General features: G+C 43.9%; 1 protein-coding gene across 1 annotated transcript in view; it reads left to right on the top strand.

Moving 5' to 3' along the window:
• The window catches only part of LOC118093937 (uncharacterized), a 197,993-nt gene that overhangs the window by 159,403 nt on the left and 13,357 nt on the right, over nucleotides 1–25,233 (top strand). Inside the window, exons 23-29 of the mRNA XM_088669182.1 lie at nucleotides 615–743; nucleotides 9,586–9,714; nucleotides 13,443–13,571; nucleotides 13,798–13,926; nucleotides 15,866–15,994; nucleotides 16,847–16,975; nucleotides 19,937–20,068. Coding sequence (XP_088525308.1) covers nucleotides 615–743; nucleotides 9,586–9,714; nucleotides 13,443–13,571; nucleotides 13,798–13,926; nucleotides 15,866–15,994; nucleotides 16,847–16,975; nucleotides 19,937–20,068 — 906 coding nt within the window. The remainder of the gene's footprint in view (nucleotides 1–614; nucleotides 744–9,585; nucleotides 9,715–13,442; nucleotides 13,572–13,797; nucleotides 13,927–15,865; nucleotides 15,995–16,846; nucleotides 16,976–19,936; nucleotides 20,069–25,233) is intronic.

Genomic DNA, 25,233 nt, shown 5'->3' on the forward strand with positions numbered 1-25,233 from the left:
AATGTTGTACCTATACTGTTGGGCCCTCTGCTGGAGTGTTACTTGTTTTCTTTGTGGACGATCTGTTGGAAACCCTACAGTTTAACATGCTTAATTGCTGAGTAAAAATATTCTCATATTAATCATGGGGGTGGGGTTGCAAGTGAACAAGTGAAGCCCCTGAACACTCATTTAAATTCACTGGCATGGTCACAACACACTATCTCCTGGACTTCCTTTGAAACATTGTGGATTGGGTTGGAGCGCTGATCTCATTTGTGACCCACTAAATAAATGTCTGACTAGTGTATTGTGTTCAGCATGGTGGGCCACGACTGAATCAGTACCTGACTAGACGTTCCGTGCTATTCTTTCAGCAGCGTAATTTTATGGCTAGTATCAATTATGTTATTTATACATTTTCATGCGGAGGGAGGCCAGTTTTACAGTCCAAGCACCGCTTTGCCTCCGGTGCAAGAGACAGACTCTTGGATCAACTCTTAACTAAAACGTAAACGTGTGCATTCCCCTGTTGCTTCCTAAAAGCTCTGTTTCAGGGAAGCCGAATATTGCTTGCCAGATAGATAGATGTATACACAAATGAGTATCACCATCTCATCATTTTCCATCTCCAGCTTGTCCAGATGGCTTTTTTGGGCTGGACTGTCACCAGGTGTGCGACTGCAAGAATGGAGCCGTCTGCAATCACACTGATGGAACGTGCCAGTGCCTCCCTGGCTGCATTGGGCCCAGCTGTGAGCAAGGTTTGTGTACTAATGAGAAAGTGTCTCTCTAAATCTCACCAAACTTATCCGTGTGTGCATACCAGATCTGTGTGCAGGTGCAGATCTGTGCGTGCAGCGTGATTTATGCAGAATGATTGTTTGCATGCAAGCACCATGCTTATACATCCTATTTTTTCATGATTTTGGGGGGCATTCGCCTCCAAGAGCTCAGCTGTGGAACCCCAAATCTTCATTTTTGTGCTCCTCCCAAGTTTAATAAGCAGGTTGCAGTTCAGTGGCTGAAGCTGCTGGGAAGATGATGAGCAAGTTAACTTTGATGTGTATGTGCTGTTGCTTATGTGTGCATAAAACACTTGACAACAGCTGTAGAGTATATTTCTTCCCTTTTTACATAAATAAAAAATAGCAAGGGTTATGATGATTCAATTATTGTATGATGGTCCAGCTATTTGAAATTATTACCACATGTTGGCTGCAACAGTTGTCTCCTACATTTTGCTAATCCCCACATCCACAGGTTATCCAAATCTACTTCTATGGCAATAGAGCAGCAGATGGTCCCTTGGCGGATTGGCTTTGAAATCACAGTATGCTGGGATCTGAATGGAAATGGGTTGTGGGAAGGAATCTTGGATGCAAGCAACTCTTTAGTGATCACAGCAGATAGATCAGTTTCATAATCCAGTTCCACGTGGATCCAACAGTGTGACGATTGTGCAAATCATTCTCTTCCGTGGAAGATCTTTGTCTGAATTTATCATTTGATGTAGACAGAATGTAACAATAACACTTCTCTTCTGCAATAATTTGTTATGCTTATTCTGTTGATACATTCTCTTGATAGACAAGTTTAGCTCTGGCCTTTCCTATACAAAAAAACAAAAATCATTTAAGCATTTGCCATACATAAACAATGGAGAACAGCTGGATCCTCCGAGGTAAACATTGCTTGCAACTGAGGCACGATGCCTGCCGAGTTCGTGGTGTGAGTCAGCTTGGTGTGTTTGGTTGCTGCAGTGTGCAAAAACCTCTCTGCCAGAACTTGCTTAGAATCATAGAATCATAGAGTTGGAAGAGACCACAAGGGCCATCCAGTCCAACCCCCTGCCAAGCAGGAAACACCATCAAAGCATTCTTGACATATGCCTGTCAAGCCTCTGCTTAAAGACCTCCAAAGAAGGAGACTCTACCACACTCCTTGGTAGCAAATTCCACTGTCGAACAGCTCTTACTGTCAGGAAGTTCTTCCTAATGTTTAGGTGGAATCTTCATTCTTGAAGCTTGAATCCATTGCTCCGTGTCCGCTTCTCTGGAGCAGCAGAAAACAACCTTTCTCCCTCCTCTATATGGCATCCTTTAATATATTTGAACATGGCTATCATATCACCCCTTAACCTTCTCTTCTCCAGGCTAAACATACCCTAAGCCATTCCTCATAAGGCATCGTTTCCAGGCCTTTGACCATCTTGGTTGCCCTCTTCTGGACACGTTCCAGCTTGTCAGTATCCTTCTTGAACTGTGGTGCCCAGAACTGGACACAGTACTCCAGGTGAGGTCTGACCAGAGCAGAATATAGTGGTACTATTACTTCCCTAGATCTAGATGCTATACTCCTATTGATGCAGCCCAGAATCGTTACGGCTTCTATCGGCTTCTATCGTTACGGAATACAGTGGTACCACTGGTTGCAAACGGGATCCGTTCCAGAGGCCCATTTGCAACGTGAAAAGCCCGCAACCCGAAGTGCCGTATCTGCGCAGGTGCGTGGCGCAATCTGGCACTTGTGCACATGCGCAAAGCACGATTTAGCGCTACTGCACATGTGCAAGTGGCGAAACCCGAAAGTAACCCTTTCCGGTACTTCCGGATCGCCGCAGGACACAACCTGAAAAAAACATAACATGAAGCAAACGTAACATGAGGTATGACTGTATTCAACAAAGCCATTATGCCTATGAGAAGTAAGTGGATCAAGGGAAAGATTAAGGCTATATACTTACTGCCCCATCCTGTAGTAACAGCATGAGTTCTTGCAGGCCCAAACCAATGCACCTGATGTATTCATAATGGGTTTCGCAGCTAAAAGGCACCAACACTGTGCCCTGCTAGCAAAAGTTTTGTACCCCTCCACAGCAACACCTACTGAGAAAAGGGTATAATAAACTGGCCATGCTGTGCTCCGTTGCAAAACAAGTTTACATCCATTTTTTATAGAAGATAATTCACTGTAATAGATAGATTATATATAGACATGCAACCAAATGTGTCCCGTATCAGTCTCTACAGCCACAGCAGGTGCCGTAACCTTCCAACAATTTGACTTCACCCCCAAAGGCACAATCCTCCACTTGTCTCCTGAGACAGACGGACAGCAACAATACAGAGATAGAGATATATGATTACAGGTCCATGGTAGAAGAGCACGTGTTTTGCATGCAGAAGGTCCTGAATGCAGCTTTGGCAGCATCCCTAGTTGAAAGGAACAGGTAGCAAGGGATGTGAAAGACCTCTACCGGAGATCCAAGAGAGCCACTGCCAGTCAGAGTAGACAGTATTGAACTAGATGGACAAATGTTATAAGACGGTTTTCGGCATTTCTGTTTGCATTAAGTTAGTAATTAGCATTCTGAGTCCAAAGGGAGGTGTATGCACCAGGACTTTATTTTTAATCCTCCTCCTAACTTATTCCTGAAGGTGGGGTAATGGACTGCTGGCAGAAGGAAACATCAATGGCCTCCCCTCCCCTTGAACATTGTAGCTCAATCTTCATAATGGGTAGAAAACTGGATCTGGCTACACACACAGCCGTAGGCCAAGTATGATGCCACCTTTCAATCACTTGATGTCGCAGTGACATCAAGTGACACTTTGTCTATCTACTTGTTTGGTTGTAAGTTGTTTTGGGTTGCTCTGGGCAATAGAAAGTGACTGAAAAGATTCAGGTTCATAGCTGCCAAGTTTTCCCTTTTCTCACGAGGAAGCCTATTCAGCATAAGGGAAAATCCCTGTAAAAAAGGGATAACTTGGCAGCTATGTTCAGGTTACAGGTAGGTAGCCGTGTTGGTCTGGGTCGAAGTAAAATAAAAAAAATCCTTCAGTAGCACCTTAAAGACCAACTAAGTTTTTATTTTGGTATGAGCTTTCGTGTGCATGCACACTTCTTCAGATTCAGTAAATGAATGAATGAATGAATGTTTGCCTGTATATTTCCCAAGTTTAGTACTTTCCCAAGTGCTGACGATCAACTGATCAGTGGTGCCTGCAAAGCCCCTTCCATCCAAACCCTGCCTTTACCTGACCCACATCTGACATCATATATGACATCAGGCCTTAGCATCATATAATTGGAGGGTTGGAAGGGACCATGAGGGTCATCTAGTCTGACACCTTGCAATGCCAGGAATCATTTTAGTCATGTAGGGAAGTTGCCAGAGCCCTACTACTTGGAATCAGTGCTGCCATCTTGGTTCCTCCCTGGTGCAAGGCCCACTTAAGACATCATCAATGAGTAGTAAGGCATTATTGATGCTGCCCTGGGCTCCTTCAAGCAGAAGGGTGGGAATATAAGTTCAATAAATAAATAAACATTGCCTCCGGCTTCACCAAGCTGTACACAAATAAATGTGCTACATAAGCTGTAATACGATGGCTCAGGAGACCGGCAAGCTCTTTAAGTCAGTGAACCTCTTGCCCCAAATTGGCCATCTCTACACCACTTGCCTCAAGAAATAGTAACAGCACCTTCCCTAGGCGAAGGTGTCCAAGGGCTCCCCAAAAAACTGAAGCCAGCTTTGTAGACTGCAGAGCACAAATTCTTTCTCCGTATTCTCCATGCAACAGAAGCCATTATGTGGCCTTGTTTCCGAGCCTCCAGCAGGTAACATTAAGAACGGTGTCAGGTTTTCTTCCTTGGTGGTGAGGGCCAGAACCTCGCTTTTAAAAACTGTTCGACTTGAAAGCTTAAGTTTTTTTTCAGGACACCACATTCTGCAGTTGCTCAGTGGACGCTTGACCCACTTTACTCTCACCATTTGTTAGCAGAACTACTCAAGAGGAAGGTTCTTCACCTCTGTAGCTGCCCTCTAGGCTTGGTGAAATATGGGCCTATTGTGTTACCTCGTATAAGAGCCCAGGCTGTTACCAAATCAGAACGGTGATAACTTTTCTTCAGTCACAGACCATTTGCTGTGACTTTCCAAACATTTGTGAAGTTAGCAATCAATCAGCTTAGTCTTTGACTGATGTTTCTGGGCGATTTATTTCATTTTATTTTTTTTAAAAGGCCCTGCAAGCTTTGTTTCTACATATTAAGTTTAATTAAGAAACAAAACCCTTCATCTTAAGCCATGCCTGTCTCCTTCATCTTCCCACCAAAGTGTACTGTACTCATATCCGAAACCCACTATTTGTCCTTGCATGATGGGACCATTAAAGCTTTCTGCACCACCTTTGATTTATTTTGTGCACTAGTTAAGGTGCCACAGTCTTTGCAACTTCGTTTGCCTCCGAGAAAGGGATAAGGTCAAGAAACAATGCAAAGAAGGTAGCCCCCTTTGCCTCTTAGCTAAACAATGAATCATCGCTTTGATTTAAAGACTGGCCAGTAATACCTTGTAATACACGGGTGACACTGCTGGTTTCTTCCAAAGGTTGCTATTAAAGTGGTCGGGTGATGGCTTGCTTCCAGGTCCTCTGGCAATGTACAACAACATCGTATTTATATGCAGGCCTCGCGGTGCCGGGTGATGGAGAGATCTTCTCCTAAGAGAGAAGTAAAAGGTTTGGAGGGGAGCACAAGACTGGCGCATAATTGAGACAGAAATTGATTTGCTCCAAGACTTAATGCTATTAAAAGCCGCTGGCTTAGGGAGGCTGCTCGGCGTGAATGAAAAAGCTTTTCAAAGTTATTGATAAGGGAGGATGCAACCCATCTGCTGAGAACTTGCCAACAAGCGGGAATAAAATAAACGAGCCCCTTTTGCTCGGTTAGCAGGCAGAGGACACCAGCACCTGCAGGGCGAGTCTGAAGCACTGAGGCAAACGGCTGCAACATTGATGAGCTTTACTCGTAGCCTGGTCTTACTTGGACTGAAGAATTCAGAAGGCGTGAAAATGGCTGATTCAGCTTTCGGGACAATAGAAGCCACTAATGCTTGTATCTGAGGCCGAGTTAGATGTTCTAAGAACATATATCCTCCTCTCCTTTTCACTCTAGCATTTCTTCAATACGTAGCGTGATATGACCGTGCTCTGGGGTTGCTTCCTGCAGTTTCATGTCCTTGGACAGCAGCTTGCTGGGGATGGGATGCTGTGATGTTGCATTTTGCGTTACTAGGTGCTACCAGAGGAGGGGGAGCAGAATAGAGGGGGCTGCTGTATTCAACATCACCTGCCTCACCCTTCTAACATCTGGTTCTGCTGTAAGATGTGTGTGTTTGCATGCACGTGTGCCTGCATGCCTGCCTAAAATATCCACACCTGGCCTTTGCTTCACCACTAATAAGTGGTTAATTTCTGAAAGATAGGTGCTGAGACCGCCCTGCCTTACCTGGCCTCTTAGAGTGCTTCCAGACAAGTTCTGTGCTCTTCACGCATGCAATAAAACATACGTGAACCACCCTGAGATCTACGGATGAAGGGTGGTATACAAAGTTAATAAATAATAAAATTAAAAACGCCACCCTGTTTTTTTTCTTACCCGTTTTTAATCCAGTTTTACCCACCCCAGCCAAAAAGCTTTTTTAAAATAATAATTAAAAAAGACAAAACAAAACACCCTATTGCCAGTAATCCATTTGCAGAATGGAAGAGTATCACAAACTCTTTAGGTTTGGTTGCCCATGCTGCTATTGTTCTGCCTTTTCAAACAATCTGTGTATTGACAAATCAGGCAGGTGGGTAGTTTCCAATTCAGCACACAGTGACCTTTACCGTGTGCATAATTTAATTATCCTGTTTAATTTTTTATACAAATCCATCCTTTAATCTGCATTAAAACACCATAATTATTACATAAAACAAATAATTGGAATACTGCTTAAATACAAGTGTGTTGCATTCAATACAAAATGTTACCAAAATACCACTTGAATACAACACAATGATGCTTTGAATGAAAAGATGGAGGGAAAGCCCTTTGCAATGACATCATTTATTTCTAAACAGGCATTAACTGGGAAAGGGGTATGTGCATGTGCGTGTTTTAATCACCTTTTTTAAATAGCACTAAAACACTTTTCCCGGAGTATGTGTGCACGTGTGAAATGTCAGTTGTAATGTTTTGTGCCTACTAAGCATGCCCAATCTTTATTGCGCTATTTTGGGTCCTGATTTTTAACAACTTTTTGTACTTCTGCAAACTTATGAGTTACACTGAGCATGCCGATACCTTCCTCTTCCTGTTAGGTGCCCTTGGTTACTGTGCTGTTGGCACCCTGAGAGTGAATTCATCATTAGTTAGAGTGACAATGATGTTCCGCAGTTGAGGACCAGCATTTCAATAGGTTCCAGAGCTGAACTCTGGCCAGCAGCCTTGGATCAAAGTGAGTCAGTGATGGCTCAGTGCAACACAATGAAGATAGGTCTTCTTGCACATCCGTTTGGCAGAACCAGCTGTTCCTGTCTAGTACTCTAGAGGGCACCCAAAGGCATTTGTTTAGCTGTCTAAAGTACCAGAAGTTCTGCATCTGTCATGGCAGGCCTTGCTGGGTTGGGACATGGCCAGCAGAAAGTTCACCTGCCAGCCATGCCCAGAGGATGTGGAAGAGAAAGAACAGATGGCTCGACAGCATCCTACGTCCCATGCTGCAGAGTAGGGAAATAAGCCAGTATAATATAGAAAGGAAAACCTTAAATAGAAGTCAGGAACGTTCAGGATCTCTACCCCAGTCATAGATTCGTGACTTCAGACAATCGCTGTGTCTGATTTTTTTCTCTAATAGCCCCAAGCCATTGACCCAAAGAGAATAATATGAGGTCAATGAAAGCAGAAGGAATCCTCCCCATTTTCTGACCCATTCACATGGGTGTCAGCAATTGTTTACATACAGTGATTGCTTATTATCCTACCATGGGAAGGGATGCAGGTGGCGCTGTGGTCTAAACCTCTGGGCCTCTTGGGCTTGCTGATCGGAAGGTTGGCAGTTCGAATCCCTGCACAGAGTGAGCTCCCGTTGCTCTGGCCCAGCTCCTGCCAACTTAGCAATTCGAAAGCACGCCAGTGCAAGTAGAAAAATAGATCCTGGTGTGGCAGGAAGGGGAACAGCGTTTCTGTGCGCTCTGGCTGCCATCATGGTGTTCTGTTGCGCCAGAAGTGGTTTAGTCATGCTGGCCACATGACTCGGAAAGCTGTGTGCGGACAAACACCGGTTCTCTCGGCCTGAAAGCGAGATGAGCTCCACAACCCCATGGTCGCCTTTGATTAGACTTAACCACTTAACCATCCAGGGGTACTTTACCTTTTTATCTACCATGGGGTACATGCAACCACACAGTAGTTCAATACCGGGTACACATTGGCATATGTAAGGCAGCTCACAGTACCCAATCACGTGGTGATGCAAATTTGTATCATGCTCCCATTATCCACATTTTGAATTGGTTGCAGATGTGTGCATGGTACTTACCACAGGGATGTTGTTGTTGTTTAGTCGTTTGGTCATGTCCGACTCTTCGTGACCCCATGGACCAGAGCACGCCAGGCACTCCTGTCTTCCACTGCCTCCTGCAGTTTGGTCAAACTCATGTTCGTAGCTTCAAGAACACTGTCCAACCATCTCGTCCTCTGTCGTCCCCTTCTCCTTGTGCCTTCCATCTTTCCCAACATCAGGGTCTTTTCCAGGGAGTCTTCTCTTCTCATGAGGTGGCCAAAGTATTGGAGCTAGATAGATAGATGCTACTTTTACCTTGTGGCAGCTGGCAACACATGCTAAGTTTAAACATGAGCACCAGGTGCTATATATCTGCATACGTAGAGCCACACAAAGTCATGTATGAGGGAGAAAATGTAGGATTGCAATGTTGTATCAGACCAAAGGTCCAGTAAACCCAGCTCTCTTTCCATGCATTAGGCCATAGGTCTGAGTGGATAAAACAGCTCTCTGCATTCTACCAGATCAGACTTTTTCTTCCTGCTCTGAGCAGTGGTGATAAAAAAGAAGAGACAAAAGAATACTGAACTGCTACTGGTACCTCCATGCCCACCTTTGAAACAAAGATAGCAAAATCTGCAATGGGAAATCAGAATAAAGCATGCAAATTATGCAGTTTCACACAAAATGTTCCTTTGGACACTTGGTGCAAACATGTGCATGGTTTGTTTTTTGAGAGGAGTTGGTGCTGTATTTGCACATTTTAGTTTATTTGTGCAGAACAGGAACCCAAGACTGGACCATTTCACCTTCGCTTCATCCCTTTGAGAGGGGTCTGATACCATATCAGCCTCATTTGGTATTACAGCGATTCTGCCAGCAGCAATAAAGAAAAGGCTCGGCTTTGTAGAAGAGTTTCCAAACAAACAGTCTGTCAGACTGGCTGTGGCTGTTTGTTTTGTACCCAGACATTCTGTTGGAAGACGACAGCTGATCTATCACGCAAATGATTCCAATTGTTACTTTCTAAGAAAAGAAAGAAATCACCATTCAAATTGTGTTATGATGATACATATTTGCGGGTCTCTTTGTCAGTCACAATGAATATACAAACACATGTGTGTGACTTGAAAGTATTGCCCATCCCAAGTCAGTTTCCTCTCTTTCCTCTCTTTATTTTCCTTGAATTGAGTTCCAAATGAATTTGAAGTGTCCTTTGATGTCTCGTGATTGGGCTTTATGGTTCATTTTCTCTCTTTCCCTCTCCCCAGCTTGTCACAGTAACACTTACGGACAAAGCTGCCGTCAGCGTTGCAATTGTAAGAACGCAGCACTCTGTGACCACATCACTGGGGCATGCATATGCACAGCAGGATGGAGAGGACCGGTTTGTCAGGAAGGTACATTGTGGATTTAAATTTGGGCCTAGTTTGCCCAATAACAGTAGACCAAGGTGGCAATGAAACAAAGGTCTGGTCTTCATATGCAGTAGAATGAGATGGTAAGGTAAAAAAAGGCAACGGACCCCTGGACGGTTAAATCCAGTCACAGGCGACTATGGAGTCTGGTGCTCATCTCATTTTCAGGCCGAGGGAGCTGGCATTTGTCCATAGACAGCTTTCTGGGTCATGTGGCCAGCATGACTAAACCGCTTCTGGTGCAACGGAACATCGTGACGGAAGCCAGAGCGCACGGAAATGCCATTTACCTTCCCTATTTATCTACTTGCACTGGTGTGCTTTTGAACTGCCAGGTTGGCAGGAACTGGGACAGAGCAGCGGGAACTCAACCCATCGCACGGATTTGAACCGCCCACCTTCCAGTCGGCAAGCCCAAGAGGCTCTGTGGTTTAGACCACAGCACCACCCATGACCCCAATGAGATGGTAGAGACTTAAGGTAGTAAAATAGCCTGTATCACTTGTGACAGCAGGTAGGGATGCCATTTTTTAATGCATAAAAACACCGCCTGCAGGTAGGAGATTCACATGTCAGTGAGCAGTCTGAGTGGGACCCTTTTACATTAGATCAGAAGTCACCAACCTTTCTGGGCTAGTGGGAACATCTGGAATTTTGAGAAAGTGTTATGAGCACAAATTGGCCGTCATAGGGTTGTGGCATAATGCAAAATGTCTGCCACATCCAAAAGAGCACGAAAAGAGGCTGGACTAAATGACACAGGCATGCCCACTGCCATCATTGTCCCCATTAATGGGAGAAAAGACAACAGCATCAGCCCAACGAAACTAAATTATATTAGTTTAACCCAAATATCTTTTGATATGGTCATGTTGCAACTTTTTACACTGAACATTTACCCACCTTCCATACGCCCACATTTCATTGGATGCCAGGATTGCATCCCCATCTTCCCATCCCAAATGTATTTTAAATTGTTGTTACCCACCTTGGGCCCTTGGCGTGCAGAGAGGGCAATAAATTAAATTCATCGTCATCATCCATTCAGAAATAAGGAGAGGTATAAATAGCTTCTCTGTGTGAGGAGGTTTTAAAATAGATAATAGTGCGAGTTTGCTGTTAAATAAAAAAATTCCTTCAGTAGCACCTTAAAGACCAACTAAGTTTTTATTTTGGTATGAGCTTTTGTGTGCATGCACACTTCTTCAGATACAGTGAAATGGAAGTTTCCAGGCACTTATGTAGAGAAGGGGTGGGGAGGGGTGGGGATGGGGAGGGGGGATCACTCAGAAGGGTGGTGGAAATGGGTGATTGACTGACTGATAGCTGTTGATGACCGCAAACGACTGCAAATGGTTTTGCATGAAAAAGCAAGGGTTGAGATGGCTGAAGATCGCTTATCATGTATAATGAGATAAGAACCCGATATCTCTGTTCAAACCAGGTCCCTCCATGGTTTTGAGCTTGGTGATAAGTTGCAATTCAGCAACTTCTCTTTCCAGTCTATTTCTGAAATTCTTTTGTAGTAAGACAGCTACTTTGAGATCTTGTATAGAATGTCCTGGGAGATTGAAGTGTTCTCCTACTGGTTTTTCTGTCTTCTGGTTCCTGATGTCAGATTTATGTCCATTTATCCTTTGGCGTAGGGTTTGGCCTGTTTGTCCAATATAGAGAGCTGAAGGGCACTGTTGGCATTTGATGGCATACACAATGTTAGAGGATGAGCAATTAAATAGTCCTGAGATGGTATGTTGGATGTTGTTGGGGCCAGTAATGGTGTTGTCTGGGTGTATGTGGCAGCAAAGTTGGCATCTGGGTTTATTGCAGGCTCTGGTACCAGTGTCCATGTTAAGTCTGGTGGTTGTATTATTGTGGGTGAGGAGTTGTTTAAGATTGGGTGGCTGTCTGTAGGCAATGAAAGGTCTTCCTCCCAGAGCTTGAGAAAGGAAGCGGTCATTGTCCAGGAGAGGCTGTAGATCTCTGATGATGCGTTGTACTGTTTTAGCTTGGGAGCTGTATGTGATGACTAGTGGTGTTCTGTTATTTTCTTTTTTGGGTCTGTCTTGCAGCAGGTTCTCTCTAGGTATCTGTCTGGCTCTGTTGATCTGTTGTTTAACTTCATCAGGTGGATATTTTAGTTCTAAAAAGGTTTGCTGTAGATCTCTTAGGTGAGATTCTCTGTCTGTAGAGTTGGAACAGATGCGGTTGTAACGTAAGGCCTGGCTGTATACGATGGATTGTTTGGTATGTTTGGGATGGTAGCTAGAAGCATGTAGATATGTTTGTCGGTCAGTTGGTTTTCTGTATAAGGTGGTGTCTATACGTCCATCCTGTATTTTTATAGTAGTGTCCAAAAAATGTATTTCTTGCATAGATTGGTTCATTGTTAGGTTGATGGTGGGGTGAAAGTCATTGAATGTCTGGTGGAAGGTTTCCAGGGTCTGTTGTCCATGTGTCCAGATAATAAAAATATCGTCAATGTATCGCAGGTACAGGAGAGGTTTGAGTGGGTAGGAGTTAAGGAAACGTTGTTCTAAATCTGCCATGAAGATGTTGGCATACTGTGGGGCCATGCGGGTGCCCATGGCTGTGCCGCTGATCTGGAGGAACAGGTCATCACCAAATTTGAAGTGGTTGTGGGTAAGGACAAAGTGGCAGAGTTTGGTAGCAAAGTCCGCTGTGGTTTTATCTGAAATGGTGTTCCTTATGGCTTGTAAACCATCATTGTGTGGGATGTTGGTATATAGAGATTCCACATCCATAGTGGCTAGTATAGTATTGTTAGGAAGATTGTTCAAATATTGTATTTTCCTCAGAAAATCTGTGGTGTCACGTACGTAGCTGGGAGCACTGATAGCATATGGTTTCAGAACAGAGTCCATATAGCCGGAAACACCCACTGTAATGGTGCCAATACCTGAGATGATGGGGCGTCCTGGGTTTCCTGGTTTGTGAATTTTGGGTAGAAGATAGAAAGTTCCTGGCCGAGGTTCCGCTGGTGTGTTTGTGAGGATCTGTTCTTGGATGTGTAGGGGTAGCTCCTTAATAATCTTGTTCAGTTCTTTTTTGTATGCTTGTGTGGGGTCTGAGTCCAATTTCATGTAAAAGGCAGTATTGGAAAGTTGTCTGTGGGCCTCTTGGATGTAATCAGTTTTGTTCATGATGACGACAGCTCCACCCTTGTCTGCCTCTTTAATTATAATGTCTGGGTTGTTCCTGAGAGTTTGCTGTTGTTTTCAAACCAACATTGCAAATAAGAAATCGGGGTTGCAAGTTTGCACTGTGAGATTGACCTTTGATACACTCAAAGTTAAATTGCAAAATACTCAAACCACACAGTTTTAAGAGCATTTGCTGTTGTGGCTGCTTTTCATTCCTCAACAACAAGAAATTCTTGAGGAATAATAGTGAGCAAGGGCAGCTCCCTACTCTGATCTCCCTTAATGGCACTCTTGAACCACCAATAATAATAATAATTATTATTATTATTATTATTATTTATTAACCCGCCCATCTGGCTGGGTTTCCCCAGCCACTCTGGGCGGCTTCCAACAGAATATTAAAATACAATAATCATATGAGGTACGAAAAGCGTCCTTTGCAACAGTCGAATGCAGACCATGCCTCATCCTCATTTTTTAAAAGGACTCTTATGCACAATTTTAGTGATGGTCCTTTCATGTTAAGCTAAAATATATTCTTGTCCACAGGCTGCCCTCCGGGTCTGTATGGTAAGGACTGCCTAGAGCATTGCATCTGTAAAAATCAGGCTACTTGTGATCCCGCGACTGGAGAGTGCCTATGCCCCAAAGGTTGGACCGGAATAGCTTGTGAACTGGGTAAATTCGAGAAAATATTGTCAATATTGCTTCCATATTCATTTCAGTTCATATAATGCCTCGTCCCCAAAGGGCTTGGGTGAGTAACAGTACACTAGTAATAAACCTACATTGGTTAAACTTAATCTAAGCAGAGCTGAAGGTCGTCAACTGCCAAGACTGAGTTCTTTTCAGGCTGGACAGTTTCATTCATAAACTGGTGAAAGTCTGTTCTCTTTCACTGCAGAGTGTGAAGCAGGGAAGTATGGAGAAAGGTGCCAGCAGAACTGCAGCTGTAGCAATGGTGGAATTTGTGATCATCGTTCTGGGAAATGCACTTGTCGTCCAGGCTGGATTGGGGACCATTGTGATACTCGTAAGGATCGCAGTTCTTTTAACTTTATAAAAGCCCCCGTGATAATCGAAAATATTTGTGTTGCTGTATCCCTTTGTGATTATGTGCCATTTCTGCACTCGCTACATCTTGCAGTTATGTGCCTTTGCACTCTCCCACACAATTTTTGGTCCTGCATCAAGCCTTAAGATAGGAGCTCTAAAGCTGTGGTAATGACATCCATTACACTGGAGCATTTGCACTGGTGTTTAATGGGACTTCGGTAAAAAGGCCTAAATCAGGCATAGGCAAACTCGGCCCTCCAGATGTTTTGGGACTCCAACTCCCATCATCCCTGACCACTGGTCCTGTTAGCTAGGGGTGATGGGAGTTGTAGTCCCAAAACATCTGGAGGGCTGAGTTTGCCTATGCCTGGCCTAAATGAATGGTTTCAGGGTTTCTGTCTTAAGATGCAATCTAAATGAGCGCCCTCTAGTGGTGGGCAACAACAGTGGCTGCAGTGGAAGGTGAAGAGCAAGACGGCTTGGTCTGATGCCATTGTACGAAAGCAGATAAACTGTTTCAGGATCCAGTGGTTCCTGGGCCAGTTCTGTTTTGCTCACTCCCTGCCTTGGAGTGCCCCGTTTTGGGGCTCTCTACTGGTTCCTGCCAGCAGAGATACTCCCAGTGGACCAACAGCCCACCATAAGCCAGTTAGTGTATGAATCAAATGCAAAAGCTCGATCTGCGTTTTCTGATTCTTTGCTGTCCTTTCAGGTATGGGGACTCCTGTCTTCCTTTTCCCCCTTTCAAGGTATGGCTTCTTTCTCCTCCTTCAAAACCTATCATCTCAACGGCTTCCTTTACATACACACCCGCTCTCTTTCTCTTCAGGTGAAAACCAAAGTCAAGGACCCCATTGTCTATTATGCTTGATGGTAAATAGTGGGACTCTTGACTTTGGTTTCCACCTTTGTCCTAAATCTTGAATAGCTCACAAACAGGCCAAATGCTTTACAGAAACTAGGGGTGGACAGATCACTCAGTTTCTGGTCCATGCCACTTTCACATGTGTTCATTCGAAAGTCTGTTCCATCTCATTTATGTGTGATTTTAAAAAAAAACTACACAAAAATTGTATATAAATGGTCATGGAGGACACTGTCATCCTTGGATCTCAACTTTTCTTTCATCCGTGGAATTCTAAGTCCAGGTTGTTTCCTATACAACATGGGTAGACAAACTAAGGCCCGGGGGCTGGATCCGGCCCAATCACCTTCTCAATCCGTCCTGCGGAAGATCCGGGAATCAGCGTGTTTTTACATGAGTAGAATGTGTCCTTTTATTTAAAATGCATCTGTGGGTTATTTGTGGGGCATAGGAATTCGTTCCTTTTTCCCCAAAATATAGTCTGGCCCCCCACAAAGTCTGAGGGACGGTGGACTGGCCCCCTGCTGAAAAGGTTTGCTGACCCCTGCTATACAGTAAAGTATTAGCAAACTGATGTGTCTACATTCATAGGGTTGTATCTCATGTTAGTCCTACTCAGAGTAGACCCTTTGAAATTAAGCCAGGTCCATTAATTTCAGGGGGATCTACTCTGAATAGGACTCACATGGGACACAACCCATACATACTTAAGTGTACATTGACAATCCATGAGAAACTTTCGAGACTCTTGAGTTATGAAAAATACCTGGAGAGGATGTGCAGCATGTGTAGGCCTCAACTGTGTGTGGTTGGGACGCTCGTAATATAGACAAACCGTTCTGGAATTTTGCTTTTCAAAGTTTAACTCTATGACACTCCTTTCAGATTACCAATCTTGACCTTCAGCGTGGCACTCATAATTTCGAGGTGTCCCTGTTGATAAATATTGACTATTTCCTTAGGTGGTGGTGGTTGCGCTCAAATTATTCAACCCCCTGCCCTCTGGGAGAGAACGTATTCATTTTGCTTGTGTTTCACAATTTATCCACAGCTTGTCCAAATGGTTCCTTTGGGGAGAGGTGTGAAGGGCTGTGTGACTGTGAGCACAGCTCCTCCTGCAACCCGCAGACTGGAATGTGTCACTGTGAAAAAGGCTGGAGAGGAGAACAGTGTGACAAGCGTAAGTTCCCATTAAGCCCTCTTTTGCTCTGTGACATCTCAAATCCCACTGACCTGAAGTTGTCCATAGTTTTCCAATAAATGAAGGCTGGGGAGCCTAGTCAAACCATGCTCATTTGGGCTATTGTTTCTCTCTCTCTCTCTCTCTCTCTCTCTCTCTCTCTCTCTCTCTCTCTCTCTCTCTCTCTCTCTCCCTCTCCCTCTCCCTCTCCCTCTCCCTCTCCCTCTCCCTCTCCCTCTCCCTCTCCCTCTCCCCCATACACACACACAGAAAGAGAGAGAGATTTCCAGTGTGGTGTAGTGGTTAAGAGCACTGGACTCGTAATCTTGGGAACCAGGTTCATGTCTCCACTCCTCCACATGCAGCTGCTGGGTAACCTTGGGCTAGTCACACTTCTCTGAAGTCTCTCAGCCCCACTCACCTCACAGAGTGTTTGTTGTGGGGGAGGAAGGGAAAGGAGAATGTTGGCAGCTTTGAGACTCCTTCGGGTAGTGATAAAGCGGGATATCAAATTCAAACTACTTCTTCTTCTTCTTCCTCTTCTTCTTCTTCTTCTTCTTCTTCTTCTTCTTCTTCTTCTTCTTCTTCTTCTTCTTCTTCTTCTTCTTCTTCTTCTTCTTCTTCTTCTTCTTCTTCCTGGTTTGTGCATGGGTCACTCAACTTGTTTATCCTGAGCAGAAGCTGCTGGAAAACACTGCAGACAACAATAGGGGTTGAACAATGGCATGTGGAGGGGAGAATTCTAGGGAACAGCAAGAGGGCCATTTGGAGCCATAGGGAGAGGATGGGTCACAGTACTTAGAAGTATATTCAGACTTCTAACAGAGATGACTTTGCTTTTATTTTCTCCAGGTTGCCTGCCTGGCTACTATGGCAGCAATTGTTCTGAGCACTGCAAATGCCCTCCAGGTGTCCCTTGCAACCACGTGAGCGGGGAGTGTGGCTGCCCTCCAGGTTTTGTGGGCAGTGGCTGCGAAAGAAGTAAGTCCCCTAATGTGTGTGTGTGTGTGTGTGTGTGTGTGTGTGTGTGTGTGTTGTCATGAAGGAATAAGGTTATTCATTTGTTCATCCATTCGTTTGTTCATCACCAGAATCTGTATACCGCTTAATCCTATAAAGCTCTCTAGGTGGTTAACATAAAATATGGTCTGAAGCTCAACATCAAAAAAACCAAGATCATGGCCACTGGTCCCATCACCTCCTGGCAAATAGAAGGGGAAGAAATGGAGGCAGTGAGAGATTTTACTTTCTTGGGCTCCTTGATCACTGCAGATGGTGACAGCAGTCACGAAATTAAAAGACGCCTGCTTCTTGGGAGAAAAGCAATGACAAACCTAGACAGCATCTTAAAAAGCAGAGACATCACCTTGCCTACAAAGGTCCGTATAGTTAAAGCTATGGTTTTCCCAGTAGTGATGTATGGAAGTGAGAGCTGGACCATAAAGAAGGCTGATCGCCGAAGAATTGATGCTTTTGAATTATGGTGCTGGAGGAGACTTGAGAGTCCCATGGACTGCAAGACGATCAAACCTATCCATTCTTAAGGAAATCAGCCCTGAGTGCTCACTGGAAGGACAGATTGTGAAGCTGAGGCTCCAATACTTTGGCCACCTCATGAGAAGAGAAGAATCCTTGGAAAAGACCCTGATGTTGGGAAAGATTGAGGGCACTAGGAGAAGGGGAAGACAGAGGACGAGATGGTTGGACAGTGTTCTCGAAGCTACGAACATGAGTTTGACCAAACTGCGGGAGGCAGTGCAAGACAGGAGTGCCTGGCGTGCTATGGTCCATGGGGTCACGAAGAGTCGGACACGACTAAACGACTAAACAACAACAACAAAAACTTACATTAAAACTCTGGAGAGAAGTCAGCGTTAAAAACAAGCTGACATGAGAAGATGTTATAAATATGCATCAAGAAAGTGAAATGTTAAAAAGACATATCAGTTTTACGTATCTGGGTAGGCTTGCCCTAGTCAAACAAGCTTTTCACTGGAAGGAAGCTTTTAGCAGGCACTGAAAACAATACAGTAAAGGCACCTGCCTCAAGTCAATGGGCAGGGAGTTCCACAGTGAAAGAAGTGAAGAATTAACAGTGTGCGGAGCAAGGTGGTTCATTTAATTTATTTTAAAATCTATACCTCAAATGCATACCTTATTTATAAATTTTGAGAAACTTCTGGCATAAAGCAGCTTACAATAAAAACCAACCCAACCTGACAATAAGATATGCAAATACAAAATGCAGCATAAGAAAACAATAAACCGGCATGGAAAGTGGAGCACAGAAATAGAGTATCCTATATAATAAACTCCAAGTGTCTCTGCGTCCAGTCCCTGTGTCCGTGGAATTGCGCAACTGCGCATGTGCCCCACGGACAGCCGTTGGGACTTGGAACACAGAGATGGAGCGCGTTGGCCGGCACCTAAGGGAGCTCAGTCTCTCGGGGTTCAGAGCAGCTCTCACTCTGTCCGCGCCACCACCACCCCAGGCTGCCCACTCAGGAACTTCTGTTGGCAAGGGAGCCCAGAAGGCAGCAGCTCTCCGGGGATGAGAGAGACAGGTACCCAAGGTTGCTAGAGCAACAGGTCTGCTCTAGCACCCGTTATTTTAACAGGCTTCAAGATACTAGTCTAGCATAATGATATAACTGTAGAGTTGGAAGGGACCACAATAATCTTTTGCCCAATGTGGGGTTCGAACCCACAACCCTGAGATGAAGAGTCTCGTGTTACACCAAGTGAGTTATTACGACACATAAAACAGTAGGAAAGCACACCAACAAGAATTTCAGAGTGGCTAATTTGAAAAGGCTTGGGAGAAAGCTGCAAAGGAGAAAGAGGGGTAGGCCCATAAACCCAGGACATAGAGCAGGAAACTATGGATTCCCATTATGGTCAAACTGGACCTTACTGAGGTTTTGACTCATTGAACCCAAAGGGTGCTTCACATGTGCAGTTCTTGCTTTGAAGGTCTATAGTGTTTGGTACACATGATTTCCTCCAATGCCCTAGCAGGTGCAGAAATGAAGCATTTATTTCTCCCACCACACTTGAGGCCGGTTCATACATGCCCATTCATCACTTGCCAACTGATCCAAGAAGTGATGACTCTCATGTGTGAATGGGCCATCATAGATAGCACTTTCACATCACTTCAAAAATGCTATGCAATTAATTTCAATGTTAACTTTAACCAATTCATGTTAATCAATTGGTTTAACCGCCTGGAATAACTCAGCTGGTAGAACATGAGTCTCTTCATCTCAGGGTTGCGGGTTCAAGCCCCACATTGGGCAAAAAGATTCCTGTATTGCAGGGGTTGGACTAGATGACCCTTCCAACTCTACAATTCTATCATTCTATGTGAGTTGTCATGTGATATGATCAAGTGTCCTTGCATGTGTGAACCAGCCCCTAAGTAACTTGGATGCTTTCCCATGACATGTCACTGGAAACACACCATTTAAACATACACTTGTATTTGTGGTGGAGAATAGCTCACATAGCATAAACCGCAGACTTTTAGCATGAGCTCCCCGCCTCGGCAGAGAGAGAGAATCAAGAAAGAAACAGCAAAAGCATTTGAAGCTGACTTGAAGCTTTAAGGCATCTGTGGGCGAGAGAGTCACCACGCATATTTGGGAGACTCTCCTGAGTTTTATTATTTTAGTCGATTTTCCTTGACATCAACCTATGACTTTCTCTAAGTGACAAGAAAATTGCAACTGGCCCATGACAGTTGGGCACAAATTGACTGAGCAAAACAAAATCAAACCACAAAGTAATCCCCAAGCAAACGTAATAAACCCAAAGTCCCAGAGGGCAGCATTCTTCTGCAGGCAGCGGTCTTATTGAATAAATTCTACCCGGCTCTTTGTTTGAGCACTGTGTTTACCAAGACAAATGTAATTCATCGGTTTACATTTCCTCTTCCCTCAGCTTGTCTGCCAGGCACATATGGGGAGAACTGTAACCAAGTATGTCAGTGCTCTGGAAAGAATGAAGAGTGCCATCATGTCACCGGCAAGTGTGGCTGCCTGCCAGGGTACTACGGAATCCGCTGTGACCTTCGTAAGTGTCACTCTAGCTTTATCAGCATTCGCCTTTGCTTGATTGTTAGGATCAGATTTTAAGAGGGACTTGGCCCTTCGTTTTCTTAGCAATGGTGGGGCTCTTCCTAGGGAATGCAGAGCAATGTTTTATACTTATATTCACATGATTATATTTTAAAATATCTGTTCTAGTAGTCTTTCTGGCACGCAAGTAGGTGATGTGTTGGAAGTTAAACACCATTTCGAACCATTTGGGCCTTTGTATTTGCAACCTCAAGCCAGCATAAGCCAGTGGGGTTGTTGTTTTTATTTTGAATATATCTTTTGTGGTTTTATGTTCTGATTTTGTTCTGTGAACTGCACTGGGTATAGGGTGGTATATCAATTCAATAGATAATAATAAAAAATAATAATAATGGGAAGGCTGGACTTGGAACTCGGAGTGTTGGGTACTAATCGTTGGTCAGTCATGAACTCACATGGCCCATGTTGCCCAGACTCAATTCAAATCTCACACTCATTTTGATGTGGCACAGCCATCGCAAAATGATTTCACTTAATTTCATGCAGCGAATGGTTCTTGTTTGTGCATGTGGGTGTACTCCTCTCCATGTTGACAGCTGATATTAATAAACTCAGATACTGTAGTTTGTTCCAAAGGGTGCATTTCCAGGTGCAGTGCAGAAGGAAATTTGTATCCACAACCACTGTCTTGGTCTACATGTGTGGTGTCATGCATAACTGTATTTTGTACTTTGCTTTAAAACGGCTGTGGAAATGCTTTTTTAAAAATCTGTGCAACCAGGGTTGATAATTGGTACTGCGCCTAAATTTACACCTGGCAAACCCAGGTTCAGTATATATTTATGTGCATATTTATACTCCATCTGTCGTTTTTCACTTTAAAATGTTCTAAACCACATTAAGCCTATGGGACAGGGTGGGATATAAATTTAAATAAAAGGACTGATTTATAGGTGGGAGGAATTTATTGCAAAGCACATTCTGCTGGGTAAAGGACTCTTTCCCAATTATCCATTAACAATTTTATTAGTGCTAAAAGCATTAATTGGTGGATTGGTATGATGAATCAATCAGCATATTTATCACAGTCTTTAAATGGTTGTAATTGATTATCTCTCCTGTAAAAGGGTGTTCAGTACAGTTGGCAGTGTGGAAAACAAGCTGGGTGCATCTTCTTGATTTAGGAAATATGTTTGGCTTATCAGGTGACATTGATATTAATTGATATTTATTTCTGTTAGTGAATATGAGAGTTGCTACACTTCAGAGATGATGTCCCTGGGAATTTTGAGGGAAGTCAAAATATTTTTGGTAAAATTAAAAGTTTGTAGGGAGAAGTATTTCACACATCTCTAAAAGCTGTTTCACATATCTCCCATTGCCTCTGACTCGCACACACTACCCCCCCAAAAGCTTCCCAAAAGCTCAAAGCATTCAACTGAGTGTGGATGGTGGTTATAAAAAAGACATGCTGCATGCAAGTAAAAATAAATCAAAAGCAATCTGTTAAAGTCAGCCTTTACACTGCACAACCTTCATAGGAACAATCAAATTAGGACAAATTGCTCTTCTGAGTCAAGGAATGCAGAGTAACCTGAAGGACATACCACCAGTTGGCCAAGACTTTCTTCATAATAACTTTTTTAAAAACCAGCAGAGCCATGTGTCTTAAGAGTGACTTCAGTAAAATGAAAAAAAATTCCTTCAGTAGCACCTTAAAGACCAACTAAGTTTTTATTTTGGTATGAGCTTTCGTGTGCATGCACACTTCTTCAGATTCAGTAAAATGATTTGTGGAATGGAACAAAGATGATGAATGATAAGAAACACTGGCTAAAAAGGAGGGTTGTAATTCATTATCTTTTTATTTGCAGCTTCAAATTAGCATTTTCTTCTTGCTATTCGCATCCTCTTCTAAGAATAAAACACCTTCCCTTTAGTTCATAGACGGGATTTTTTGGGGGGCAGGCTGTGTCTGATGCACATAAGTTAGGAGTTATTCTGGTGTGCCCCATTCTTTCTGCACTGATATTACAGGAAGACAGGGCATTTTAGCCCAGGGCTAAAGACATTAGGTGAGTTCACACATGCATGCACATTGTTTGCTTTGTGTCTTTGCAGCTACTGAATGTGTGAACAGAACAACCACCAGTGTAAAGCAGTGATCTGATATGGGATGATCTGACCATTCTCATTGTGGTGTTTGAGCTGCCATTCACACATGCAAGTCAACCCTTGATGCCCCACTCAGCTGTTGATGGGCATGCAACTGTGAACTGGCTGAGCATACATCCAGGGCTGCCTCTGTTTTCCTACGGTAGACAGAAATTTGACTTTTTTTTTTTTTTACAAAAGGGTGGAAGGCTTACCTGCACCCATTTGCAGCAAACATAGGAAACCACGGCTGGAGGAGTAGTGGTAAATGTGTCCTCCCTCACACTACTGCTACAGCAAGGATTGTTGGACTCCAACTCCCATAAGTCCTAGCAATGTGGCCAGTGGTCCTGGATTATATAAGTTTAGTCCAGCAATATCTGGAGGGCAACTGGTTCCCTACTCCTGCCCTACAAGATGCCACTGTGAAGTGGCAAAGATATTTCCGGATCAAGTCCTGTGGGCACAATCAGACAAAGATTGCTCCTGTGAAGCTTTTAGTACAATAAAAGGGCATACAATGTGAAATACATCGTATAGTAATTGCAGACGGATTGCGTCTTGCAGTCCAGCACAGCATTACAAGTATTTGCATTCTGTTTTATTTCAATGGTGCTTAACATTTGTCTTTGTCAGTTGTTCATGTTTACAAGAGCAAAAACTAATTTAATGATTTACTAAAGGTAAAGGGACCCCTGACCATTAGGTCCAGTCGTGACCGACTCTGGGATTGCGCGCTCATCTCGCATTATTGGCCGAGGGAGCCGGCGTATAGCTTCCAGGTCATGTGGCCAGCATGACAAAGCCGCTTCTGGCAAACCAGAGCAGCACATGGAAATGCCGTTTACCTTCCCACTGTAGCGGTTCCTATTTATCTACTTGCATTTTGACGTGCTTTCGAACTGCTAGGTTGGCAGGAGCTGGGACCAAGCAATGGAAGCTCGCCCCGTCACAGGGATTCGAACCGCCGACCTTCTGATCAGCAAGCCCTAGGCTCAGTGGTTTAACCACAGCGCCACCTGGGTCCCATAATGATTTACTACTTTCCAGTAAATAAGAATAATAACTGTTGGAAGATGCTTTGTTCAGCCCTGGCTAGCTTTATTACAAAGCCTTACTGCTCATGAAAAGGATATTTGCACTGTTCTTGGACACCATCTGTTTATTTTACTGATACAGTACACTTGTGGAAGGCTCACACCATTGGAATGATGGTTTCACAGCAAGAGCAGCTTGGCGAATGGTGACGAGAGGAGATAAGACATCTGCAAGGAAGCATAACTGGAAGATCCTATGAGAACATGGTAGCCCCAGTACCCCCACACTGACATCTGTACCAAACACAGCCAAACTTGCTCCTTCCTACGGATGACTCAGTGCATTGGGCTAGCTAAATGAGAATGAAGGAAATGAGAGAAAGAAGTAGAATTCTCCACTCCCAAATCATATATCTTTGCTCTGCATGAGCATACCTGAACCTGTGTATCTATGGACTGAAAACATATCTCAGTAGCAGAATACATGGTTTTCATCTTTACTCTTGGATAGCAGGTCTAGGAAACGCTCATGCCTGAGATCATGAAGAACAAACTACTAGACAGGACCAAGCTAGATGTCTCTCAACAATGGGCAGTTCCAAACAGTCTATTTACTGAGCATTCATCTTTTTTTTGCAGTAAGGTTTTTGATGGCATTAGCTATTTAACAAGCATTCATTCTGATTTGTCTATGTGGAGGTTAGATGATGTTATCAAATCAACTGTTATCCCATGTTTTCCAGTCACTTATCACAAAAAGCTAGAACTTTGAGGGAAGTGGGTTTGTTGCAGGAGACCTCCCAGTTAACTACAACTGCACAACCTGAATTTGCTGGCATGTCATCGAACCTTACCTGACAAGAGCAACTATCTGTTCACATGCTTCTTTGTATAATATTTAGGTTGGCCTTCAGAGCTGAGGATATTAGGGTAGGTCAGAGATAGCCAAGGTGGTACCCTTTAGAAGTTGTTGAGATGCGTTTCCCACATCCCTGACCATCGGCCATGCTGGCAGGTACGGATGACAAGTGTGGTCCAAAAACATCTGGGGGGGGGCTTGTGTTGGCTGCCCCTGGGTTAGATGTACCAACAGTCTGTTTTAGTGTAAGGCGGCTTCATGCATCACTGGTGCTTGGTTGAAGATTAATGCTGAAAAGGGGACCCTTGTGGTCTAACCATCAGCCTGGTTTGGCCAAGGTTGAAGGTTCAATCCCCTGCATATTCCTGCATTGCAGGGGGTTGAACTAGATGGTCCTTGGGGTCTCTTCCAGTTCTATGATTCTACTATCTCCAGAGCAGGAACATTTAGTATGCTTTTTTTTTAAAAAAAATTAAGTTTGGGAGTGTACAAAGCCTCTCCCAAAGAACTTGAGCTGGATTGAGTCCAACCAGCATGTGGTTGGATATAGCTGGAAACCTTTCCTGGCAACAATTGCTATACTTATAGTACTATGAGAGGGAGAGAGAAAAAGCAGCACAAGAAATTATCCATAAAAGGTGTAGCTGGCTGGTAAGCAGAGGCTTTTAGCCGCCAAGAGCAACTGGGCTTTCATGTTCACGAATTTTGGAGTGAAGAATTGAAATAGTGTCTTGGCAGGGACCAAAGGAAGCAGATAGCCTAGCAATAAGAATCGTTTTATTCACCCATAAATCAGTGCAAGGGCATATATGTCTGATGCACGATAGCAACACACCCCAACATCTAAATTTGCTCTAGTGAATCGTAAATGTCATGGCATCACTCAGCTGTATCCAGATGAAAGGCACACCAAAACAAGGTGTTTGAATGGCAACAAGCAATGGTTAAGGGTGGAGCTACACATTAAAGAGACCAGGAACGGCTGCTGAAAAGCCAGACTCTTGTTCCCCCACCCCCAGTGATGCCAGGACCTGGTTGGAAAAGGAGGCACCATAATGATACCGGGACAGTGATCAGTTGAACAAGGTGTTAGGATGGGGGGGGGGGGTA

This window comes from Zootoca vivipara, chromosome 5, assembly GCF_965207765.1.
Source record: "Zootoca vivipara chromosome 5, rZooViv2.hap1.1, whole genome shotgun sequence".
Classification (NCBI taxonomy): domain Eukaryota; kingdom Metazoa; phylum Chordata; class Lepidosauria; order Squamata; family Lacertidae; genus Zootoca; species Zootoca vivipara.